The sequence below is a fragment of the Mytilus californianus genome, unplaced genomic scaffold (assembly GCF_021869535.1).
Source record: "Mytilus californianus isolate M0D057914Y unplaced genomic scaffold, xbMytCali1.0.p SCAF_10, whole genome shotgun sequence".
Classification (NCBI taxonomy): domain Eukaryota; kingdom Metazoa; phylum Mollusca; class Bivalvia; order Mytilida; family Mytilidae; genus Mytilus; species Mytilus californianus.
In genome coordinates this window covers 29577903-29605327 of record NW_026262582.1, presented here as the reverse complement: position 1 = coordinate 29605327, position 27425 = coordinate 29577903, and the positions used below count along the sequence as shown (strand labels likewise).

The following is a 27425-nucleotide window of genomic DNA, read 5'->3' as shown; positions in this document are numbered from 1 at the left end:
GTAAAATGCAGATTGTGCAAAGCTAGCTCCGCCAAAGAAAAAGGAGAACTCAGTTATTCTGGAAAGGGTTTATAGTTATTACACATTAGAGACAACCATCACGGTTTGCACGTATAATCCGGGTATGCGTGTAGTCGGTGAGAAGTTTACTAGACAAAGCTATTTGTAGCTTTTAATCGTTTTATTTTCAGTCATCACCGAATGTTTTAACGTGGACCTGCTTCTACTAACTTTTCCATTTTGTACTTGATTATGCCTCTCTGTCTCATAACATCCTTGAAATTAATGCATAGTAATGATAGCATATGTTTATTACACGTTACAAGTGACCACTATAGTCATGTTTATTATTATGTGCGCATTTATATAATATTTTTTACTATTCTGTTTGACCATATCGAAATCGAACATTTAAGTCGCCCAACTAGCGTTTACTATTTCTGTTTGACCATATCGAAAATTGAACATTAAAGACGTCCAACTAGCGTTGTAGGATTTATTCATCTTCCTCTGTATCTCACAGCCTTTATATATATATATTTACTATATCTGCAAGACTTTTTTCATGAGCCACTAAATATGATTACATGTCAATGCCAATTACAACTAAGAAATAAATCATGTTTTCACAGATTAGAATATCAACCATCACACATCCAACAGTCCGAGAAAAGCACGACATTATGCAAACGAAAAATCGTCTCTTTTGTCGTATATTTTGGTATGATTTTTCTTGTGTGATACTGAAATATCCAAATCTAGAAAATTACAATTATTGCTCTTTATATTAAATTCATGTAAAGCAAGTTCCATTGGGCAAATGTCCGTAGTATAATGAAAGAATGCTTGAATATTTAAAGCAAAAAAAAGGTTACGGTAAGGTTTGTTAAACTTATCAATTCGATGGAATTAAGATGGATCATATACACTTGAATAGTATTTAGTCATGTACATGCATAATTGAACAGTGATTTTCCTAGCCAGCCCGTTGACTTTTGCATGACTTATGCACCTTATAAAAAGTAAACATTGTGTTATCTCTTATCTTATCTTAATTCATACAAATCCTTCTTACGAATTTCAGCTTTCACATTGTCAACTTCCCATTTCACCAGTAACATAACCTCTACATAATCGAATGGCGTTTACATATCTCAATTGATGCGTTACGCTTGTACATGTTTACGCTATGCGGACTTCATTTACAGAGACGTGCTCATGGCACAAAAAAAAACTGCTCCGCGAAGAATAACTGAAATAAACACTACATGCGTTTTAGGGTCACTACCACGAATTGGTTGACCGATACAATGTGACTGTGTCTCAACTTACTGTTTTCGTAGTCTTACATTTTTACCGATTGTGAACAATTTTCTATTATGACTTTTTGACTGAGTGTGGTTATGCGTGGCGGGAGATACATCAAATGCAGTAGTCGCTTACCCGGGCTCGCTCCGTTTGGAATTACCGTAGATTCTTTTTTGACCTTGATTAATATGTTATGATGGATACATGAGATTTGAACATATGCAAACTACTGATGACTCTCATTTAGCTAGTTTACACTTGATTGACGTATATTATTATTAAGGTGAAAGTCCGAATTCAGATCTCAACAAGTAGGCGACTGAAAATCATATAGCTTAGTGTAGAAATACGTCTTCTGGTATGTATAGCAGTGTCCCATACAACGCAGGTCAGTATGATTATAGTTGTATGCCTTATTAACTTGAAGTATTGTTCAATAAGAGTTCAGAACTTAAAATATTAGGGTTTTGTCCAGAAAAATTGAGCTTCCTTAACAAAAATTGTGTCAATTGAACCTACATAGTACGTTTCTTTGAATTATATTGACTTTTTAGTTTATGTTCAGTTCTAAGATACCATTATATACAAATAACTTAATGCAAGGAAGCATCCATGGGAAAAGGTATAGCCCACAAAAATAGGTAACTTTGACCTATATTTTATCATTCTTTGATTTATATATTAACATGAAATAAGGAGACGTGGTATGGTTTTCAGAGTAGCAGTTATCGCTCAAAAACAAATGGACAAAGATTTGAACAATTAAAAAGCACTGTAGGGCCTTCAACAATGCACAAAACCCAAACTATATACTAAGCTATACAAAGCCTTTGGATATGCAAGTTAAACGTTGGATTTATAGTCTCAAATACTAATTGACCTACTCTCGAACAGCTTCATGAAGGGTTTAATGATAGGGATTTTGAAATGTGCCTTAAAGAGTGTCATTCTATATTTTTTTGTGTAGAAAAATTGATACCGTTAATGTTATTACATTATATGTCTTTTTTACTGCTATGTATTTGAGTTCATTTATAGAGAGTAAGTAACCTATATATAACTTGGTGTAAGAATAAATATTGAAGATTATAGCTTTATGCACAAAATAGATGTCTTGAAGCACAGACTATTTTCCTTCACAAAATTGTCAGTTAACACATGTAAATGAGACAGCAACCCGACCAAACTAAAGCTCTTTAGTAACCACTTTCTTTAAACTTGTTTCTAAGTATATCTCATATCGCATAAAGTTAGTTTGTATTGCTTGTGCTTACATTCACTCCTTTGTAAAACAGGAGGACTGTGCGAGCTTTTTCTACTCACATATAGAAATGAAATAGTCACTTTGAAATTAGTTTCAATGTTTTCAATGCCGGTTAGCATAAGGATGTCTCCTTTTGTGGTGTATTGAGTAAAAAATGTTATATATATATTAGACACTTCATGCGAAGTAAAGGGTGTTGTCAATTACATGTTCTAAACAATTCTTTGATTTTCAATTTTGTTCTACTAAAGATACTTAATCCGTCATCTATACATATACCCTGAAAGTACATTTTGTTTTATTGTTAAATTTTGGATGCTTTGTTTCTTTGTTTTCCATACCAACATTTATTGCATAGTCATTGTGGTTGCTATTGGAACGATCAATTAATTAAATCAAATCAAATATGATAGCAAACTTTTCGTCTGATGCATTTTGTGACTGTTCAATAAAATTATCTTACTGTTGCGTAAAATGTGTAACAGATACAGGTGTAGAAAAGACAAATCAACGTTCTGCAATGTGAGCCTTTTCACTGTAAAAAATCGTTTAAATCAAACACAATATCAATAGAAGAACATTACGAAAATTTCAACACAGATTTTTTAATCAAAAATCATGCAAACAATAAAATCATTTCTTTTAATATCTCTTGAACTACGTGAATTGATTAATTGATTACATGTAGGAACAAAACGATTAATAAAGTAATGGAATACAAGTAACAAATAATCTAGAAAAAACAAAAATTGTTAGCATCCACTTTAACAAATGTTATAATCATAGTTTTGAATAAGTTGATGCCTGCGGGTTCATCAGTGGTCTAAGGTGTGTATAATAAGTACTGTGAATCTGAAATAAAAAAATAAAGCGTAAATTTTTCTTTTAAATTGGCATTCCAAATCTGCCTTGTTAAAAAAAAGGAAAAAAACAAAAAAAGAGACTCTGAGGAAAATTAAAAACAGAAAGTCTCTAATCAAATGGCAAAATCTAAAGCTCAAACACATCAAACGAATGGATAACAACTGTCATATTCCTGACTTGGTACAGGCATTTTCTAATGTAGAAATCCATACTTACAGATTTATGTGTCATTTTGTATATTTGATGATTTGTTTCGTTACCACAAAACACTCGTACTGTTATGCTATCTTGTATATATATTTCTCTGAAATTTAAAACTTTATTTTAACGTATTTCATTATCATATACAATTTAAACATCGGAACTCGGCCTACCTCTGTTTGGTTCATTGGAGCCATCCTTGCATAGTCATATAACGCTTGGTAAACTTGGCCATCATATCGTCCTAAACAACTCTGAAGTACTTGGTCTGGGATGTCAAAGGCATCTACAAGTGCCACTGCATTTGGTCGTATTACTTCAAATAATTTGAACATCGCCTTTTGTAAATAATCTACTTGCTGTCCAGATAAAAATCCATCCTATTGAAAATGTAACATCATATGTTAAAATTCATGAAAGCAAAGAGGTAGGTAAAGAACCTCACATCAGTTAATCATGAATACTTATTTATCTTACCTCAAAATACTACAAGCAGTTACACATACATGCACCCTTTTCTCTCCCTAATTTCCCAACAAAATATGATGGCATAACTTGTTAAGATTGAGCGTATATAAAAAAAGCAGATGTGGTATGGTAACTGTCGACAACAAAGATTTAGACAACAAAGGTCGGTATTGCAAATAGTAGTTTGTAGTTAGGTTTAAGTGCAGTTACACATTTTATAAACGGCAATAGTTAGTTGATTTTAGTCTCTGATGCATGATTTTTTATTAATAATTGTTTTTGGATTTTAACTAGCTTTCAGTAACTGCAAGTACTCTCAAATCGTACTTTTGTATTAATTTGAGCTGTTGATACAATTTGTAATGCTTTTTGTTATTTAATATTTACTTATTTAGCTTTAATTCTCGTCTCTCTCTATTTTTGATATATACCAGCTTTGATAAGTGTTTGGTACGACTATAAATTTTCACTTCTGTTCTTAGCTTCTCGTACTATGAACAATAAAATTATTTTATTGTAAAAAATATTTCCGTATTCCATTACTGTATACCTTACAACAAAATTATTTTCATTTACCTGTGTACATTTTTTTATTTTGCGGCATGTTGTTCAAGGTTATGGTTGTCTTTCTGATATAGTTTAACATCTCACCCCTTATTTTACTGATTTTGTATTTATATTGTGTCATAGATCAAATTTATTCGTTCAGTGTATGTTCACTTGTTTGTGTTATTATGTCTCTTGATTGCGTTAAGCTATTTCAATTGATATTTTATAGTGTGTCTTTCTATGTTGTGATGTTACACTATTGTTTCAGGTAAGGGTGAAGGTTTGTGTACCAATTAAAACGTTTAAACCCGCTGCATTTGTTTACACCTGTCCTAAGTCAGAAACCTGCTGTTCAGTGGTTGTCGTTTGTTGGTTTGGTTTATAAGTGTTTCTCGTTTTTATACGCCCGTTTACGGGTCGTGTTATGGTATACCGTTGACCGTCTGTCCGTCCGTCTGTCCGTCCGTCCGTCGTCAACATGTCGGACATTAACTCAAAAACGCTTTAACCAATATGCATGAAACTTTATTGAATTGTTTATATTTATTGACGTGAGCTCCCTTTCGTTTTTTATAAATTTCAGATTTACCGTTTCCGAGTTTTGGGGTTTTATTCATTAAAAAAGGGGGGATTTTCCAGTTTTCCAACAATAACTCAAGAATGCTATCACCAACTTGCAAGAAATTTTGATGAATTGTTTATATCTATTGACATGAGCTCCCTTTCAATTTTTATGAATTTTAGATTTTACGTTTCCGAGTTACAGGGTTTTATTCATAAAAAAAGGGGGATTTTCCAGTTTTCTGACAATAACTAAAAAATGCTTTCATCAGTTCTCATAAAACTTTGGTGAATTATTTATAGCTATTGATGTAATCTCCCTATTGATTTTCATAAATTTCAAATATGACATTGAGAAGAACTTTATTTGTTTATAGTCTGACAACAGATTTACTTAGTATTGTGCAACAGCACAGTGTATTGGACAACAGCAAGAAATCTTTAATTGAATATGAATTCAATTCATAGAACCAATTTCAAGTTCTTTGACTACATTTATTCAGAAACCTTTAATATGTCAAATATTTAATTACAATCCAAATTCAGACCTGTATCAAGCTTGAATATTGTGTCCATTTTTGCCCCAACTGTTCCGGGTTGGACCTCTGCGGGCGTATCCAGCTGCGCTTAGCGAAGCAGTTTATTTTATATAGATTAGACCGTTGGTTTTCCTGTTTGAATGGTTTTACATTAGTCATTTTTGGGGCCCTTTATAGCTGCTTGCTGTTCGGTGTGAACCAAGGCTCCGTGTTGAAGACCATACTTTTACCTATAATGGTTTACTTTTACAAATTGTAGCTTGGATGGAGAGTTGTCTCATTGACACTCATACCATATCTTCTTATATCTAAATAGTAAGAATTTTTATCAATAAAACGACTGTTAGAAACTGACTGATCTGAGAACCGTAAACAAGAATGCAATATGAATAATAATAATAAGGTTTCAGAGCAAATTTAAATCAAATTGAATATTTCTGTATGAACTCTTTTTTTGAAATATTCAGCCGATATGCGATATTCAAATGACACCAGTTTTTGTCAATTTTAGTCAATGCCATTTGTTTCTTGTGGGTTGTTTTTGGCGCATATCAATCAGTAAATCAATGTCATATATATTTGGATTAACAATTTCAATAGAACAGTTAGAGATTCTGCATACTAAACTATTGAAATATTTTATTTATTTTTTTTTGCAGCAGCACTTAATACATTTGACTGTACCAATTCGATTGCACCAGATGCGCATTGCTACAATTTATGTCTTTTCAGTAATGCTCGAAGTCAAAATATTTGAAAGCCCAAATCCTAATACAAAGTTGAAGGTCACACAGGATTTAACAGCGGAGCTTACATATTTTCTTTGTTTTGTACTGTTAGCAATTTATGCGCTTTTTATTATTACCAATTCTAAGCCGAACAATTTTCTTTGTAGGAGTTATCTCCCTGAACACTGTTTCTTGTGACTGCATCTCCTCCGTAAGTGTAAAAGAAAGCGAATTATTTTTTTTTTATAAAATTGCTCGTTATATCCTTTGCATGATTTGTCCTATTTTGACCGAAGCGATATGAACACTCCATATGAGAGTTATTTCCCCTTATGCATGTGATATAAGTAATATGCATTTCTAACTGGTAAACCATAAGTGGTAGAGACCTAGGGTCTTTTGATTTGAGGTCCTTGGTCCAAAAAAATGAAAATTAGTTCAAGGTCAAAGGTCAAGGTCACGTTCTAAATTTTGATTTTGGCTTATTTTCACTTATTTCCAAAAAACGTACAAGATATCGACAAAACATTTTTACTAAATTGTAAGTTGCGACATGTCGTAACACATGAATTTTGTTTGAAAGGGTACGTTGACCGTAAAAGAGAGTTTTCTCCCTTTTTATATTTAAAATTACATGTATGGTGGTATAACTCATTTACCAAGTATAATAAAGACCTAGGGTAATATGATTAAAGGTCCTTGGTGTATGACCTTGAAATTGAGCTCAAGGTTAAATTTGATGTTCTAGATTTTGACCTTTGCTTTAACTTCATATTTAAACACGATAAAACCATGGGACTTTTTTTATTAGGTTGCAATTTACATGACCTTGAAAAGCCAACCGGAAGTCACCTTGTGTAAACCGGAAATAGCTTTGTTTTGTACTTATTTGATGTAAAGTGTATTGAACAATATATTTTTGGAATCAGTATCAAGTAAACTATCAAATAAAAGAAGAAGTGACATATTTCAAACCGGAAGTAACAATTTATCTCCCTTATTTAGAAAAAAATGTTTAGAAACCATATATTTTTGGAATCAGTGTACAATAAGCTATCATTTGACGCTGGATATGATATATCAAACTGAATTTTATTAGTTCTATATCAAAATTGATCTTTATGGGTGGAAAGACCTTCAATTGTTCTCTGAACAATTGGTTTTTAATTTTTTTTTTTTTTTGGTTTAAATTTTTTTATATATTTAAGTTAACATTATCATTTATCTTACTCATTCTAAACATTGAAATTTAATGACTTACATGTGTATCAGTTAAAATCAATCAAAAATGTCCTTCAGCGTAGTTGGAAATTTTTGTAATTACTAATTAAAGGTGCCAATAATAACTTACATGTATAAATTCTCCCAAATTCTCTAAAATTCCATGAATGCTATATAACTGACAAACTGCTTTCAAAACCTCATTTGTTCTGCTATCGCCACTACTGCTTTCAATATTTTCCACAAAATTCTTAACGCAAAACAAATGACAATGAGCCTGAAATAATAATCACATAGTAAGAGCAGGATACTTACCACATCAACACACCTGGTCTTACGCTGTTATGGAGATCATGATATTTCCTTACTTTTTGTTTTTAACATAAGTTATGTAATTTTCATCAAATTGTATCTACGTGATTTGAACATCAATAAGCTGCTGTTTCCTGTAATCTTTCCACCTGGAGTACCAAAGTTAACCCCATGTTTTAATGGGCCAGGTCATGCTTAATCCTTAGTTTATATAGTTGGTCCTTTATTGGTTATTATTTGTCTGTTCGCCATTTTCCTTTTGAACCTGGTGAGTTATTTTACAAAATGATATGGGCATTTCCTTGATATCCTCTTATTTTTTGCCAAGTTAATTTGTTCATTGCTAGCTTTATCCATTCTGTTTCTTGGTCTTTATGAAAAAGAGGCGGAAAATGCCAAGGGTATATTCAAAACTCAATAGTCAAGAAAACTGACAATGTCACAACAAAAAAACAAAAATTTGTTGCCAAGTTAATTTGTTCATTGCTAGCTTTATCCATTCTGTTTCTTGGTCTTTATGAAAAAGAGGCGGAAAATGCCAAGGGTATATTCAAAACTCAATAGTCATGAAAACTGACAATGTCACGACAAAAAAACAAAAATGACAAAAGGACAAACAAGTTTACAAAACACAATATAGCAAACTTGTTTAAAGACTGAGCAACACGAACTTCTCCACAAACTATGACTTATTTTCATATCTACTTTGGCAAAAGGTGCAAAAAGAAACCAACAGTTTTTGATGGGTTTCTGATAGTCCAAAGGTAAATATTTAGTACATCTGATCATGAAAATTTAACATGTCTCTGATTTAAGGCAACTCTGTTTTCAATTTACTTATGTCCGTCTAATATTTTCATCAGATTTCTGATAACCGTTTTAACACATTAATTGCAATTGATAATGTTTCAAAAAGAGAAGCGAAAGAGCGAATGATATCAAAGGGACATTCAAACTCATATAAGTCGAAAATAAACTGACAACACCATGACAAAAAAAACCCAAAAAACCAGAAGACAAACAATAGTACACAAAACACAACATAGAAACAAAACGACTGAGCAATACGATCCCAACCAAAAAACCGGGGGTGATCTCAGGTGCTCCGTAAGGGCAAGTAGATCCTGCTCCACATGTGGCACCCGTCGTGTTGCTCATGTTAGTATAAACCCCGTGATTAGTCTAGTTCGGTTGATTACATTCTGGGAGAAAAGGACGGGATTGTGGTAACGACAGTTGGAACATATACGTCGTCATCTGTGAAACAGATATTCCATAACGGTCAACAAGTGCGTGATGGCGTCCATAAAATTTATGAAGGGATGATTTCAACTTCACCACTTGGAACTCTTGGTTTAATAGCTTCCTTGTGAGCAGCAACCCTCTATCAAGGAAATCATGATAGGAAATACAAGCCCTGGAAATCGTATAAACTGGGAGATATATACTCCGTATGCAGGTGCTGCTGGAATGTTATTACATGGAAAGGAAAAGTTCACAATTGGGATGCTGAAATCATCTCTGTTGTCGTAAAGATTGATATCAATCGAATTTCAATGTCAATTTCTAGATGTAACGCAAGATATGAGGCAGACTTAACTGTAACTGTTGTCAATTTTGCTCCTTGACAAAAGATAACCTTTCCGGTTACCCCAGTTCATTCACCATTTCTAGTGGGTAAGTGTTGCTCAATTGTGCTGTTTAGTTTCCTGTGTGATATTTTATGAGCTGTTGTTTGCCTGTTTTCATTTGGCAGTACGTGATGCCGGTCTTCTTTTGATGTGGGGTTTTGGATTCCCCCTTGATATCTTTTTACCCTTTTTGTTGACGAAATGGAAACTTACATTAGCTGCCCATAACAGCTGAACGGAACTCTTATTCCATGCTTCATGTGCAGGGCTACCAGACTGTATCAATGATTGCATCTGTTTGGCTGCTGCTTCTATTAACCTGAAAAACATAAGTGAATTTTGATATAATACCAAGTAATTCAAGTCCACTGAATTTCTAAGATTACACTACTATTAAACAACATCTATTGCAGAATTATGCATAGCCTCCAAATTAAGTCTTAATTCTTTTAATGAAAAAGAAATTTTCATAAGCAGTTTTTGATAATACAACTCTTCAACTGTTTCGGTACTTGTACATCCTTGACTTTCAAATATTCGGCTTTAAGGGTTCCTAATGAAGGTAAATACAGAAAAATGCTTTGGACGCGTGTTGTTTTCATTTTTAATAAGGTGTCTTTCTTTCATTTTTTTTGGAGTGCACAATAAAGGAGCAGTTCTGATATGGCCATTGAAAACAAATAATATCATCAATCTATTAATTAAAATCCTATCACCAGCCCAGTAGTCAGCACTTCTGTGTTGACATGAATTATCATATGATATGGTTAACTGTTTACAAAACTTTACATTTTTGAAATACTAAGGTTTTTCTACCCCAGGAGTAGATTACCTTAGCTGTATTTGGCAAAACCTTTAGGAATTTTTGGTCCTCAGTGCTCTTTAACTTCGTACTTTATTTGGCTTTTTTAACTTTTTTTTATTCGAGCGTGACTGATGAGTCTTTTGTAAACAAAACTCGCGTCTGGCGCAAATACAAAATTTCAATCCTGGTATCTATAATGAGTTTATTTCCAGGTTAGATAAAACAAAGTACTGTATCAAAGATTATAATATGAAATGTAAAGTGGAACATCTTAATAATTTTTCAAGGCATCACCCACGGAAGGGTAGAAGTGGCAAAAGTGGTAGAGCTGTTACGCGTCTTTTCGTAGTGTATGTGCAACATTACCTTGCAGCTCTATGTTTATAAGCTTTGACCAAACAGTTGAATGATAAATTTTTATCCATGCAGGATCTCTTCTCTAGTAGCTCTGCAATGTAACTGACAAATCCTGGAAGTTGTGACCCCTGCTGTTTATCTTTGTAACACTTCATTAAATACCTGTAGTATATCAATGTTTACTATCAGAGCATCAAGAGCAACAATTTAAAGAAGACATTTTGACAATCTTCAATTTTTATGCTATGCTTTTATCTGCTATAAAGAAGATAAGTTGTCATTCTAGAATTCTTCTATCCTTTATAAGAAGATAAGTTGTCATTCTAGAATTCTTCTATCCTTTATAAGAAGATAAGTTGTCATTCTAGAATTCTTCCATCCTTTATAAGAAGATAAGTTGTCATTCTAGAATTCTTCTATCCTTTATAAGAAGATAAGTTGTCATTCTAGAACTCTTCTATCCTTTATAAGAAGATAAGTTGTCATTCTAGAATTCTTCTATCCTTTATAAGAAGATGAGTTGTCATTCTAGAATTCTTCTATCCTTGATAAGAAGATAAGTTGTCATTCTAGAATTCTTCTATCCTTTATAAGAAGATAAGTTGTCATTCTAGAATTCTTCTATCCTTTATAAGAAGATAAGTTGTCATTCTAGAACTCTTCTATCCTTTATAAGAAGATAAGTTGTCATTCTAGAATTTTTCTATCCTTTATAAGAAGATAAGTTGTCATTCTAGAACTCTTCTATCCTTTATAAGAAGATGAGTTGTCATTCTAGAACTTTTCTATCCTTTATAAGAAGATGAGTTGTCATTCTGAAATGTTTTTGTTTCTTTTAAAAATTATCTCCTTTTCTTAAACTTATACTAACGGTTCACATCATTCAGGTTATTCTGTTGAACGATTTTGAACATGTTTTAGCTTTAACAGACATACTGTCAGATGACCAAATGAAGTGTTTAAAATATTTTCTGTGTCTAGATATCAGATTTGTTAAAATAACACCATGAATTATTTTTTTTATCTCAATGTCAAAGTCAGTTGCTTTGATTATAGTCAAAAGTGCTAACCGAAGTGTGGACCCAGTCAATCAACGATAGTTAATGTTTGGTCACATTGTGCAATGTTTCCAAATACATCTAAATTGCTTTTTATTTCGACCCTGTATTGTTTCATTGATTTTTTTCGTTTTGACAATGTCAAAAGGATTTAAAATTTATTACTTGTTGAATCTTACAGCTCAACTTACATGTTTTATATCGTTCCATGAAATATAAATGACCATAATTTTTCATTACTAATCAAAACAGGAATTAAATTGATTAGGCATGTGTCCTGTGTACTGAATTAATCACCAAATCTTGTATATAACACATTTTACAGACTTACCTTGCAACTTGCAACATCATAACTGTGTTTTCACCTTCATATGTACATGCTGGTACTACACTAACATATATTTTTGGAAGTCCACTTGCATGCGAGTATCCATGGCCACCACAACATATTCGGCACACCTCTACACCAGAAGATGCAGCATAGGAAGTGAATGCTTTTAATCCTGCTGACAATGCATGAAGCTAAAATATAAAGTGTAATGATAATAATAATGCATGTCTTAATCCAGGATTTTGAAAAAGGTAGGGTGGTCTGGTGAGACAACATCAGGAGTGGGTTTTGTAAAAGTAAATGCATTAACCATATATGTAGCTTCATAATGCCGGCGGGCAAAAAAATCAGCATCTGTAATGATACTGGTACAACTAGTGGAGCGGTTTCCCTTCTAAAGCACCTTGGTTCACCATCAGTTTTCATGGTGTAGCTCAATCTTCAGTTAGCTGTTTAATTGTGGTTTTTTTTCCAATTGTTTCTTGTTTGTTTGTTTTTTTTCTTTCTTTCTGTCACTGTTTTGTCTCTTTTCATTGATTTAATACTTTTGATTGTCCCTTTTGTATCGTCTTTCCATTTTTTGTCTTACAAATCAGCAATGTTTGAACTAGTTGTTCATGTTAGTTGTTAAGTATTCAGTTTCTTATCTGTCATTATTACACAAATCTATTACCCAATATTTCTTTTGCCCCCTCCACCTTCCCCCTCAGTATTATCCAGACACTATATAATTTGTTTACTTGTGGCAATTCCTCCAGTTGTCCTTTTTCTATTTTCTGACTACCTTCTGAGTATGCAGTAGACATGTAATTTCCAGCAAAGTACAAAGCGTAAGCTGTGGCTAATAAAGGGAATAACCGATACTGTTGTGTCTGGTAGTCTAATATCTGAGGTTCAATACCACTGAAAACAAAAACAAAATGTTTACATTATATGTCGTTGTAGTTGATTCTTGTTTAATCCAACAATGCACACATTTGCTAATTGGTTGGTTTTTATATATATATTCTTTAAGTTGAGGTGGTGAAGTGCTTCATACTCTACGACATATATTCCTATTTCTATATACAAAAGTCACATCCAGTAAATTTGAATACTAAAAAAGAATATTTTGTATTCTAACATGTTAAGAGTATAAACATTGTTTCTCAATTAAGATGTTTACCTAAGCACAGCATAATAAATAACCTACACAGAAAACGTGTTTTGCATTGACGTTTGAACAAGAATGCCAAAACCGTTTCTGATTTCATCTATTGTTTAAGCACCATTCTGGTAACGTTTAAAACAGATAGTTACATACCCTGGGACTGTTTCAGACTGACGACGAACGGCACTATATCGTATAGATATAACGCATGCCTCTGCTAAAGCATTAAATGCCTGCTTGACAATCATTGATCTGACGTATACCATCACACCATATGATACTTTACTATTTTTGGGTTTTATGTAGGTACCATCTTCTAAAACCTGTCAATATCAAAAATAATTTCCTCATCAATTTTGTAATATTATCTAATTTCAGTAAAAAAAAAACAAATTGGTGTTATTAGAATAAATCATGCAGGTTTTTTTTTCCTTTTTTTTATTGTTTACAATTTCTTATCCCAGGTTTCACATTGTCGTACCTCTGGATCTCAATGGGTTGTGCTCACTGCCGAAGGCTGTATGATTTTAACGGTGGATAATTGTCTCATAGGCACTCATACCACATTTACATTACTAGTGTCAATAAATTTCTCTTTTCTGGCAACATATATCAGTGATAACAATGGTCCTTTCTTGTTACTTTCCAGTTGATGTATTGAGTACCTATTGCTGGGATATTTAAACATTGCTATACTCATATTATTGAGTTATAACTTAATTTTAATGGCATTAGCCTTTTGATTATGCAAGTGCCTATATGATTTTTTGAATGGCATAACTTCCCACATATCTTGCATAAAATTTAAGAACATTGTGCAAGATTTGACAGCATCAAAGTTACATCCTAGTAAGTATATACTTAAACATTGGCTGTGTGACGCATCCACTCTTATCAACCACCATTCTACTCGTCTATATCGTTTGATATCGAACATCGCATTGGTTTCATTGGATGCTATACCACTGTTGCTAAGTCAATAAGTACCGATGATCAGGTTGTCTGCATATTGATATTGTAAAATATTAGCTGCGGGTCATAATATAAAGCCTTTTGTCGAATGAGCGCAGCGCACGAGTTCACAAATGCTTCATATTGTGTCGAGCAGCTGATATTTTACGATGTCAATATGCAATCAACCAGATAATCGATTTATCGGATTGTATTTGCGTAATTTGCACGATTAAAACAAGTGTTTTCTTTGTTTCATCAGCAAACCGGAGAATAACCTGATAAGTTCTGGTCAACTTATCAACGGCGGTTCATTCATTATGACGTCGGTGATATGTCCAGGTTCAAAGTTATTAATGCCGAGTCAACGTATTTGACGTCACAAAGCCATGATATGCCATTTTATTTAGAGCTGAGCAGAGTGATACAGACAGTTGAACGACCAATAAAATTAAGTTTACGGTTACCAATCCCTCATGACCTTACGGTGGTATTAGCTGTCCTATATGGGTTTCTAGACGAGCTCTACAGAATAGATAATTATGGGCAAAAGTGCAGCATTAAGGACGAAAAAAAAGAGAAAAAAAAGCCACAAATAGAGAATAAATTTATGCTAATATATATTGTAAACTTAATTGATCGTTATATCACAGAAGAATCTCCTGATAACGATAAATGTTTCACGCTTGAGAACGTGTCGTGTTGAGTCAGACATTTGGTGGAAAAGTAAGTGATCGCGTCAAAGGTTATAGGGGTGTTCTCACGGGATTCTCTATGTTTAGTATGGAAAACATTTTGGGAACACCTCTATCAAGGAAAAAATGTATTGGACCAGAGGTATTTAAGCGTATGAGAAATACCAACCGGAGCTGTCAATGTGCAGTAAATGTTCTATTAAGGAAGAAGACAAGTAAATCAACAGAGTTATGTTATCATCAGATATTAGTTGCGTAAGAGGAATAATATTGAAAGGCCACTTTGTACCGGGTACACAGTAAACGTACAGGTTGGATTGGTATAAGCAGACTTTATATTGATAGACTGTCCCACTAGACGGACAAACTACAACAGCCCCCACTATATGGTATGGTGTTCAACTCGGGGAACAGACAGTAAATATAAATAAGAAGATATGGTATGAATGCCTACGAGACAACTCTCCATCCAAGTCACAATGTATAAAAAGTTAACAACTATAGGTCAAAATACGGCCTTCAACACGGAGCCTTGACTTACACCGAACAGAAAGCTATGAAGGGCCCAAAAATGACTAGTGTAAAACAATTCAAATAGGAAAACCTACGGTCTAATCTATAAAAAAAAAACGAGAAACGAGAAACACCTATGAACCACATCAACAAACGACAACCACTGAACAACAGGCTCCTGACATAGCGCATAAAAATGCAGCGGGTTTAAACGTTTTAAGTAAGGTTGCATTTTATTTGTATATATATATTCAAGAGTCTATCCTAAATTGAGATAAATTAAATGGCTTTCCAAATACCGTTTGGATTCCTAACATCACTGAAGAGACATTAATTGTCAAAATCCGGATATTGTGTACTAATTTTTGAACCTTTTGTTTGCGGTATACCATCTTTTCCGCAAGTTTATTATTATCTGTTTGGTATTAAATTATTAGTTAAGATCAATTTTGTTACATCTGGTGATCCGTTTATTTGGCAATCGCCAATGGCAGTCAGCAGGGTTTAAGAACATCCGTTGTTCGAAATGCTAGTCAAATGCGTTTTGTTAAAATATACTTTTTCACTTTTTTGTTCTATTGGAAAATGTTGTTCGTGCTGTAGTTAGACCCCTCTACCAAGAAATTTGTTTTGCATGCAGACGTATAAAAATTGCGGTTTTTATCCAACGCAATCATAGGTTTGAACGTTGTTTTCAATTTAGACTTATTTATATTTTTTTGTTGTGCTTGTATTATATTTGCCTTCGGGTTTATATGATCCGTTCATCCTATTTCGACTCTTCAAAATTCAAGAGTCTATTCTAAATTGAGGTAAACTATATGGCCTTCCAAATACCGTTTCGATTCCTAACATCACTGAAGAGACATTAATTGTCGAAATCCGGATATGGTGTACTAATTTTTGAACCTTTTGTTTGCGGTATTCCATCTTTTCCGCAAGTTTATTGTTTTCTGTTTGGTATTAAATTAATAGTTAAGATCAATTTTGTTACATCTGGTGATCCTTTTTTTTTTGGCAATCGCCAATTGCTGTCAGCAGGGTTTAAGAACATCCGTTGTTCGAAATGCTAGTCAAATGCGTTTTGTTAAAATATACTTTTTCACTTTTTTGGTCTTTTGGAAAATGTTGTTTATGCTGTATTTAGACCCCTCTACCAAGAAATTTGTTTTGCATGCACACGTATAAAAATTGCTGTTTTTATCCAACGCAATCATAGGTTTGAACGTTGTTTTCAATTTAGACTTGTTTATATATATATAGAAGTCTATAAAAAGGACCAACCAGCAAATTTAATATGTACCGGATCGTCTAGAATAGACGATACTGCGCAGATAAGGAAAACATTATATAAATCTAAAGATTTGCACAACGGTACTTATATATAAGATGGTAATATACGAAGATGATGTTATAAAATCGTGTTGACAAATATTTCGGCTTAACAAATAGCCTTCGTCAGTGTCAATAGTTTTTTTACAATACTAATTGTATGTGTAAAAATAGCTCAGTAATACAGGTAAGTTTTGGTCTATTAATTTAATCCCAAATCTTGAACTTCATAATTTACAACAAAACTCGATACTCAAATATACGTTACAGTCTATATGTATACCCCAAAATGAGTGTAAAATAAAACTGTTGGTATTTCTTATTGATGTCGTTTGGATGATGTACATTTAGTTCCTTTATCCAAAAGCTCTCCCGAACCTGTTATTGGGCATCAGTCCAGTGAATGTTCTGTTCAATCACTAGGATTTTCATGCGGTTAAAGTCATCAAGTTTATGACCCGACTGTCTGAAATGCTGAGAAACTGGGAGAAATAGCTTCTTAGAGATATTACTTCTATGGCCATTCAGGCGTTTGTGGAAAGGCTGCTTTGACTCACCAACATATTGGAGGCCACAAACCGAACATTCTAGAATGTAGATAACATTCATACTTTTGCAGGTAACATTGCAAAACATCTTATAATTATTTTCGGTTGCCTTACTGTGAAAAGTTGATGAGTGATGCATCTGTTGGCAGCATTTGCAGCGTTTTTCATCATACGAACGACATTCTCCAGAAGTACTTCTATGATCAGACACCTCAGCCCGCACCAAAAGGTTCCGCAGACTATTGGGTTGCCTAAAAGCTATCATGGGAGGTTCGGGAAAAATCTTAGATAGTTTTGAATTCTTTTCAACTGTTTTCCAATGCTCACGAATGACACCGAAGCTGTGTTTGAGAGATGGGTGGTAGGTAAGAACACATGGAGTCCTTTTGTTTTCTTTTTATCTTTGTATTCTAACAGTTTACTCCTTGGGATAGTTTCCACTTTCTGAAAACTTTTTTGAATCGTTCTGTGTTTGTAGCCCCTTCTCTTCAAGCGGGTTTCGAGTTGACGTAGTTGTTATTTGGTTGTTTCTGTGTTGGAACATATTTGCTTGACTCTGAGTGCCTGACTGTACTGATGCTTTTAGTACAATGAGCAGGATGGCAACTCTTAGGGGACAGGCATTGGTGAGTATCAGTAGGCTTCGAATATAGGTATGTGGATATAATGCCATCTCTGAGGGAGCTGGAAGTATCGAGGAATGTAATTTTGGATTTAGATTTCTCATGAGTAAATTTGATACTTTGATGTATGTTGTTGGCATGAGTGATGAATGTATCTAAATCCTCGTCACTTTTATTCCATTTCATATCCACATCATATATAAATCTAAACCAGGAAAGCGGTTTTTCGATTGAAGATTCAAGGAGTTGTTTTTCTAATTTCCATATAAATATGTTGCCATATGATGGAGTCATTTTAGTACCCATAGCAGTTCCATTAACTTGCAGATAATGATCTCCATTAAAGGTGAAGTTGTTGTTCTTTAGTACCAGCGTGAGCATTTTGACCAGGCATTCAGTAGGTGAATATTTTACTGGTCGGGAATTCCTAACTTCTGTACATGCTTCAATGCCATCTGCATGTGGAATATTCGTGTAGAGGGAGGTGGCGTCCATAGAGACAAGTGTCGTGTCGGAGGGAAGTGGATTTAAGGCCTGCATTCTTCTAAGATAATCGATTGTGTCTTTGATGTGAGATGGTAAGTCTTCAACATGTTGACGAAGATGGAAGTCAACGAATTCCAAGATTTTTTCCGTCGGATGACCGTTCGCTGATACAATAGGTCTTCCTGGGTTATTGGCCTTATAAATTTTAAGTAAAGGAATAAAATCTGCCCAGTTTTGGATTTTCTGATTTCAAATATTCAAGAGTTTTTTCATCGATGAAACCATCGTCGTGCATTTCTACCAAACTATCAGTTATTTCTCTGCTAAAAGATGTTGTAGGATCAGAGTCTAGTTTTTGGTAGAACCTTGCATCGCCAAGTTGTCGTTCATCCTCTTGAATATAGGCAGATTTATCCATGACAACTACTGCACTGCCTTTGTCTGCAGGTTTAATGACGATATTGTTGTTAGATCGTAAGTTTTTCAGTGCACTTCGTTCTTCATTGGTATAAAGATTGTCAAAAGGTTTACTGCTTTCTCTAGTATTTCAGATAATGTCCGACTTAAAATTGTCTATAAATGATTCCAAGTTGGCATTTTTGCTCGGTTAAGGGATTCAAGTACTTTTTTTTATAAATTTGTAGTTGTTCTCGTCTTCTGAAATTTCTGAGTCACTATCCGAGCTCCTGTTGTTATTTTCCTTCGACGCGAAATATTCCCTAATGCGTAGACTTCTTGCAAAATTGTCAAGGTCTTCCGACAATTTGGTTTCATTGACTGGGGCAGGTAGAGAACAGAAAGTTAAGCCTCTCGAGAGAAGAGATGTTTCAGCTTCCGTTAACTGGTATTTGGAAAGATTGACCACAATGTTGGAAGGGTGAATCAGTCTCTTGTGGCCTACGTTTAAAGCGTCATACTCGTTTCCTCTTGTCCTCGGATGGTACAGGAGGATAAATATTCATGTATATATATATTCATATAGGTTTGAACGTTGTTTTCAATTTAGACTTATTTATATTTTTTCGTTTGGGCTTGTATTATATTTGCCTTCGGGTTTATATGATCCGTTCATCCTATTTCGACTCTTTAAAATTCAAGAGTATATCCTAAATTGAGGTAAATTATATGACCTTCCAAATACCGCTTCGATTCCTAACATCACTGAAGAGACATTAATTGTCGAAATCCGGATATGGTGTACAAATTTTTGCACCTCATGTTTGCGGTATACCATCTTTTCCGTAAGTTTATTGTTTTCTGTTTGGTATTAAATTAATAAATTAAATAAAGATCCATTTTGTTACATCTTGTGATCCGTTTATCTGGCAACGCCAATGGCAGTCAGCAGGGTTTAAGAACATCCGTTGTTCGACCTGTTAGTCAAATGCGTTTTTCTTTAAATATACAAAACCTTTAAACAGACTTATTAAGAAGGGATATAGTTACGATACTGTTGTCAGGTCATTAAAGATTGCTTATTTTGGCTTTAATATTGATTCACTTATATAGTCTTTGCATCGGAATTAAACATATTTATTGGTTATCAGTTGTTGGCATGACACGGGTTATGTTCTTCTCATATATTTTATGATGGAATAATACTAAACCCCTGACAGGAGGGATGGTGCCTGATATTCATATGATGAAGACATAATCTTTCAATCAGTTTAATTGAGGTCTGGAGCTGGCATGTCAGTAACTGCTAGTAGTCTGTTGTTATTTATGTATTATTGTCATTTTGTTTATTTTCTTTTGTTTCCTATTCTGACATCGGACTCGGACTTCTCTTAAACTGAGTTTTACTGTGCGTACTGTTGTACGTTTGTTTTTTCTACATTGGCTAGAGGTATAGGGGGAGGGTTGAGATCTCAAAAAACATGTTTAACCCCGCCGCATTTTGCGCCTGTCCCAAGTCAGGAGCCTCTAGCCTTTGTTAGTCTTGTATCATTTTTAATTTTAGTTTCTTGTGTATAATTTGGAGTTTAGTATGGCGTCCATTATCACTGAACTAGTATACATATTTGTTTAGGGGCCAGCTGAAGGACGCCTCCGGGTGCGGGAGTTTCTCGCTGCATTGAAGACCCATTGGTGGCCTTCGGCTGTTGTCTGCTCTATGTTCGGGTTGTTGTCTCTTTGACACATTCCCCATTTCCATTCTCAATTTTATTTTTATTTTTCACTTTTTTGGTCTTTTGGAAAGTGTTGTTTGTGCTGTATTTAACAATGTAGAGATACCAAGAAATTTGTTTTGCATGCACGCGTATAAAAATTGCGATTTTCACCAACGCAATCATAGGTTTGAACGTTGTTTTCAAATTAGACTTATTCATTATATATAATTGTTCGTTGTTGCTTTATATCTGCAAGGACCAAATATATGTATATATATGTTAGTTCGTTGTACATATAATAAATATTTAATTGCACAGATTATTAGTATTGCCGTAATGCTTTATCATGGACAGCTTGGATCCAAGTATTTACAGGAACTAGTCATTTTAGATATAAACACCTCACTTGTTGCACGTTACAATATAAAGAATAGAAAAAACTACCAAAATAATAAAGAATAGAGTAAAATGGTCTGAAAAATCAAAGAATAAAGAAATGAGGGTTCCCCATCCAGACCCTCCTAAATAGAGCCTGGATTTAACTTTTATAGTTAATCGCTGCCAATACATGTACCTTTGAATATCTCATTAGCATGTTATCTTTTGGGATCCTGACGTTTGTTAGTTTAAGATATCCGTTGTCATTTGTTCCGAATCCAAATTTGTTACCGATGACACCAACTTCTATTCCTGAGAAAAAATATGAAATTTATGTAATCAGTGTTGAATATATCATTTGACAATGTGTAATTATCTAAATTAAAATATATATATAAATTTATATATATTCATGTTTGAAGCATCATTTAATTTATATATATATATATTTATACTCAGTCAAAATATGCTAATTGAAAATCATTCTAACTCTCATTATTTAATATCAATTTAAAATGTGGCGAGTTCATTTAACGATTATTGCTGCATCAGGAAGCAATTTGAAAACGCATTCCTGGAGGATAGGCTGTTCTTAAAAATAATTTTCAATGCAAAACAAATCCAGAACTTGTAAGCGATGGATTTATACTGTGAGGATTTAAATACAGTTCAAGAACCTACCTGGTAGTACAGAATGGTCGTCTTAACTCCTTGTTTGCAGCATAAAAGTATGAATACCATGACACGTTCATTGGGTAAACAACTGAGCAACTACAATCATAGGCGATGGATTTGCACTGTGAGGACAGTTCCAGAACTTACCTGGTAGAACAGAATGGTCTTCTAAACTCCTTGTTTGCAGCATAAAAGTATGAATACCATGACATGTTCCTTGAGTAAACAACTGAGCAACTACGACACAATGGTTGGTAGTTTTTCCTACTAAAATAAAAGATTTAATTTGCTTTATTATATTGAGAAAATGTTAGCAATTTAGAATAAAATATTGAACATTGCGTTTGTTTCAAAGCAGCATACAACAATCTGGTATCCTTAGTCGTATTTGTCACACCTATTCGGGATTTGCGGTTTTTAATGCTCTTTCCAACGGGTTTCATTTAAATTCTACTATGAGTCTTATGTACACAAAACGCGGGTCTGGCGTACCAAACTATAAGCCTTGCTTCTGTAATAAGTTTGTATACCTTTACAGTACGATTTTTATTCATTGTGCTTACAAGCCGCTGGCCAATATTTTATAGATGTTAGTGTTGGATTATTCAGTATGAACTCTTTTGTCTTTGGGTCATATTCATTGTACTTACAAGCGGCTGGCCAATATTTTATAGATGTTAGTGTTGGACTATTTAGTATGAACTCTTTCGTCTTTGGGTCATATTCATTGTACTTACAAGCCGCTGGCCAATATTTTATAGATGTTAGTGTTGGACTATTCAGTATGAACTCTTTTGTCTTTGGGTCATATGTTGCTGTTGTTTCCAATCCCCGGAGAAATGTACCTGCGAATATACAGTTATTACTACTATAAACATACAGGGATGTGTTATGATGGTCAATGAGACTATCAACAACAGACCAGAGGACAAGGATGAAAACAACTACAGATAACCAAAATCAATACTTTATAGTAAGCTATGATAGGTCACTGGATAACACAATGTAAAACAATTGAAAAAAGAAAATCAACCACAATTTTCGTAAATGAAAATAACTGTATAAATAGGTGTGTCCGAAGCACTTTTTCTGGATAAATACCTTTATCTTATAATCTCAACCCCGAAATTTGAAAGTCAAGGATTTATAAATACTTGGGAGCTTTATGTTTATTATATAAATCGTTTTCTCGTACTCTTTCCTCATCTTGTCGTGGTATGGATACGAACTGTTCACCCACGAAATTTGATTTCACTGAACGATATATAATGATGTCCTTTCACAGATTAATCATGAGAGCACCAGTTACCTTAACTAGATACCACATGGGCTGTGAAAAACATTTGACATTTATGGCTTGTTTATTTTTTTTCTAAGTCTTCGGCGTTTCTTGTGAATAAAGGTTATTCAATTAAACGAAATGTTTAATGAAAACAAATTGTGAACCTAGCTTTTTGTATCCTTTACAAATAAGGGTTAAAACAAAGTCGGAGGTCAAATGATTTGTAGAGTTGCACTCCTTTCCCCCTCCAATCCACACAAAAGGAAATCAAGAATATGTTTTACTATGACACCATGCCCCGATTGCACTATCTTTTCCCCGGGTGAAATCGGGGTCAAAACCATAATTTGGCATACAATTTTAGAATTGCACATCATAATGAACTAATGAACATGGGTACCAAGTTTCAAGATGATGTGGCGATATCTATATACTAGTATTGAACCTTTTACTCTTTTATGTGTTTTGCCTATCAAAAAGTATACGCGAGCATTCTTTTCTATCATGGTATCCTTATACAGAGCAGCCCCTGCTTTTGTGTTGACACGGGTTTTTTTAATAAATTAATCATAAAATTACCCACCATGCCCCATTTCTGTTTGAGCATATGTCCCTTTGATTTCTTCTTCGTATGCTGGTGCTAGCCATTTTTCCTTTTGTTCCGCCGTGCCTTGTTGTTCTATGGTTGGAATAAACATTCCATAATGTACGTCTAGTGGCCCGGGTTCGTGTGGTGTCACGCACCTGTCATATCAAAATAAATAAACATTCCATAATGTACGTCTAGTGGCCCGGGTTCGTGTGGTGTCACGCACCTGTCATATCAAAATAAATAAACATTCCATAATGTACGTCTAGTGGCCCGGGTTCGTGTGGTGTCACGCACCTGTCATATCAAAATAAATAAACATTCCATAATGTACGTCTAGTGGACCGGGTTCGTGTGGTGTCACGCACCAGTCATATCAAAATAAATAAACATTCATTATGTACGTCTAGTGGACCGAGTTCATGTGGTGTCATGCACCTATCATATCAAAATGAATAATTTAAACAGTCGTCAATCTAGTACACCACACGCTTCGGTTACATAAAACGGAGAAATGCAAAGGCCTGATTTGTACTTAAGAAAAACAAAAACAAAATCAAGCAAACAGCAATCAACGAAAATCACTGTATTTCAGGCTCCTGAATTAGGACAGGCTAAGACACAATGACACAATTTTAACTACAAAACTGCACACACACACACAAAACCAGTATTACGACAGACAGCAATCAACGACTATCACTGTATAACAGGCTCCTGGATACTATAGAGATAGACAGACAGCAATCAACGACTATCACTGTATAACAGGCTCCTGGATACTATAGAGATAGACAAACAATAATATGGCAGGGTTAAATATGTGTGTGAGCATTCGTCAAACACTTCTTCTAAACTCCGACAATTGTGTAAAGAAACAACATACGAACAAATTGCTTGACTCATCTCACCCAAATAGGACACAGCACTGAACTTAGTGTATGAAGATATATAATTTGCAGTTACTGGTTCAAAGCCTAATACATGTACATCCGGAATCGTAGATCATAGAAAGTTTGGGATATAATTAGTTCAAACTTACGATTTATAATAATACAGATCGTCAAAGCCATTGAGTTCTAACTTGTCTATACTCTCCTTTATATGGTTATAACGAATTAGTACAAACTTACGATTTATAATAATACAGATCGTCAAAGCCATTGAGTTCTAACTTGTCTATACTCTCTTTTATGTGGTTATGTTTGGCTAAACCGTTTTCATATTGTTCTTCAACGCTACAGTAAGACCATGGCTTCAGTTTCTTGTAAAACGGATCTTCACTTGCAACTTTATCTGCAAAAAAAAAGTAATAGTCTATTGTACAATATTATTTTATTTTCATAATGTAAATACCAAATATAAATACAAAATATGTTTTCTTCGTTATTTTCATATGCCAAAAAAACTCATCATAGATACAAGGCTTAAACCAAGCCCAGGAATTTAAATACGATCCTGTTTAACTTATCAATCCTTAGAATAAATTTATTCTTAAAGGTTACCATTTCAACACTGTAATTAAATCTTTGAATTTTGTTTTATTGGTAAATGCATTGATGTTGTTTTCAGCAGTTTTAAAACTATACTAAATATCATTGCTATACGCATATGTACTTTTCACGATACTACAATCTGTCGATACCTATATTTTTTGGCATTGCACAAGTTTTTTTTACTGTTAATAACGTCTTTACACTAAATCCATAGGATGTTGGTTGTGTATTGATTGATACTCCAGCCTTAGATAAATTACTTTTTGTATTAATTGTTATTGGCTTTGAACTAGCTGTCAGTAACTGCAAGTACTCTTATATCTGTACAAACACCCGTCCACTTCCACTTCAGTTTGTGTTTTGTTAGATGTATTTCTTGATGAATTAAGCCCTTTTTATAGTTTGTTCTTACGTTGTGCTCTTACATCACTGTACCAGGTTTAGGGGATGGTTGAGCGCTCACAAGCATGTTTAACCCTGCCACATTCTGTATGTGCCTGTCCTGTAGTTGAGTGGTTGTCGTTGGTTCATGGTGTACTAATATGTTGTAAACACGGGGGTGGGGGGGGGGGGGTGGGGGGGGGGGTCTCAACATGGGATTTTGGGTACACACAGTTGTGCAGCTGGGATTTAAAAAAAACACCCCCATTCATATATTGAATAATTGTGAAATCCCAACCTATACATATATTTCATTCACAGCGAAATCATAACCCATTCATATATTCAACAACAAAATTAGTGCAAATAGATCTATGTGTAACTCAATAAGTGTAAAAGGTTCGATATGTGACCTTTTTTTACTACACTCTAGTGGGTAAAGAGTATTGATTGTGACAGTGTAATAAAATTTGATCAATAACAAAACTTGTGTCAATAAGTTTCAGCAGATGTGGAAATTTTAATGACAAAGAGTTCTGGAAATTCAGTGAAGATCGTTGCACAACAAACTGAAAAATTATGACCCATTGATGTCATTGATATATCACAATTGGTCAATTACTACCTATTGATATATTTCCTCGGTAAAATTGCACCCATTGATATATTTGACGTATCAAAAAAGGGACCCATTCCAGCGGCACATATGTATATACCTTCATATAGGAAGAGACCCCCCCCCCCCCCCCCCCCCCCCCCCCCCCCCCCGTTGGTTGTAAACAATATATTATATAAACAATTAGTAAACGATTCACAATCCTTGATCGATCGATATACATTCGTGATTTGTTTAAAGGACGAGTATGGATATCTGAAATGAGGTGGTTTGAACTTTCAGTCTATTTTATTCGTAGAATTACGTGATTTTTCAAATATCGAAGAAAAAGGGGAGGGTCTAATCTTGCTCAGTCTGATGTTACTCATAAAGTAAACAATACAATTGATACTGTTCGTTATGATAAAAGACGCATGAATTTTTGTTGATACGGCTGTTTAACGTATTCATGGTATTGCCATTAGTTATTTACTTGTATACATAATATCTGAGTTCGTCCTACATTTTGAACTTATTAAAAACTTCACTTCAAGCTTCGTGTTGATACTTACGTATTTGTCTTCTGCGTTCGACCTTTTCAGGTCCACCATAGATCAAATTTGTTAAGTTTTCCACATCAAACGTTGCATTCAATCTTTCTTTCGCTAAATCGACATTTACACTTTGTTCCGACATATCAAACTAACCGTATTATGTTTTATCGATTATTTATATGTGTATTTATCATATGTTTATACTACTGCCAAATGATAAAATTAGTAACAAGTGTAAGTTAAAGGTCGATAGTACACAGGTAAACTACAATGAAAGTGGAAATATATCATCACAAACAAACTTACTGTGGTAAAAAGTAAAATGATTAAAGACAATAGACAAAAGTCAATATTTTACTAGATATTTTAATGGCACACACGCATTGGTAAAAGCCCGGGGTAAACATGGTAAAAGGCTCTATTAAGTACATAAAATACAAAATACAATATTTCGTTAACTAATGGATCAATACTTTCTAAACAATGATATTTAATATTACATATTTTATTTACAATATAGTCATTATTTACAATACTTATTATGTATGATCAACTATGTAATTAATATACCATGAGCCTTAACCATTTTAATATTGTTGATGAGTTTAAATTTGTGCTTATAAAATATTTGTATATTTGTATGAGTAATGGTTTTGTTAAACATTATTTCTAACTTTCAACAATTCGGAAATGTTATTTGAACATATCTTTGAGTTTTGTCTTTATCCTATTTTTATACATGACATGTATATTTTTTTAATTTTGGTAACATTAGACAATTTTGTCACAAGGATTTCTCTTTCCGTTTGATATTTAAGGCAATGCCAAATAAAGTGATGATCTAAGATTCTTCATCTTCAACTTTGTTG

General features: G+C 33.8%; 1 protein-coding gene across 3 annotated transcripts; it reads right to left on the bottom strand.

The window, feature by feature from the left end:
* Positions 1 to 3161: 3161 nt before the first annotated feature.
* Positions 3162 to 26793, bottom strand: LOC127717906 (peroxisomal acyl-coenzyme A oxidase 1-like). 3 transcript variants are annotated; one of them, XM_052223767.1, is made up of 14 exons: positions 26575 to 26793; positions 24664 to 24826; positions 23525 to 23685; positions 22397 to 22504; positions 21807 to 21926; positions 21181 to 21296; positions 13501 to 13670; positions 12938 to 13100; positions 12198 to 12388; positions 10818 to 10970; positions 9860 to 9965; positions 7834 to 7980; positions 3811 to 4017; positions 3162 to 3424 (listed from the first exon to the last, which is right to left on the bottom strand). In XM_052223767.1, exons 1-14 carry the CDS (start codon positions 26696 to 26698, stop codon positions 3353 to 3355), a joined length of 2001 nt encoding a protein of 666 aa, XP_052079727.1. In that variant the 5' UTR covers positions 26699 to 26793; the 3' UTR covers positions 3162 to 3352. The 3 variants fall into 3 exon arrangements, with proteins under 3 accessions (XP_052079727.1, XP_052079728.1, XP_052079729.1); XM_052223768.1 differs by lacking the exon at positions 10818 to 10970; XM_052223769.1 differs by lacking the exons at positions 24664 to 24826; positions 26575 to 26793 and adding an exon at positions 24573 to 24636.
* Positions 26794 to 27425: the final 632 nt, after the last annotated feature.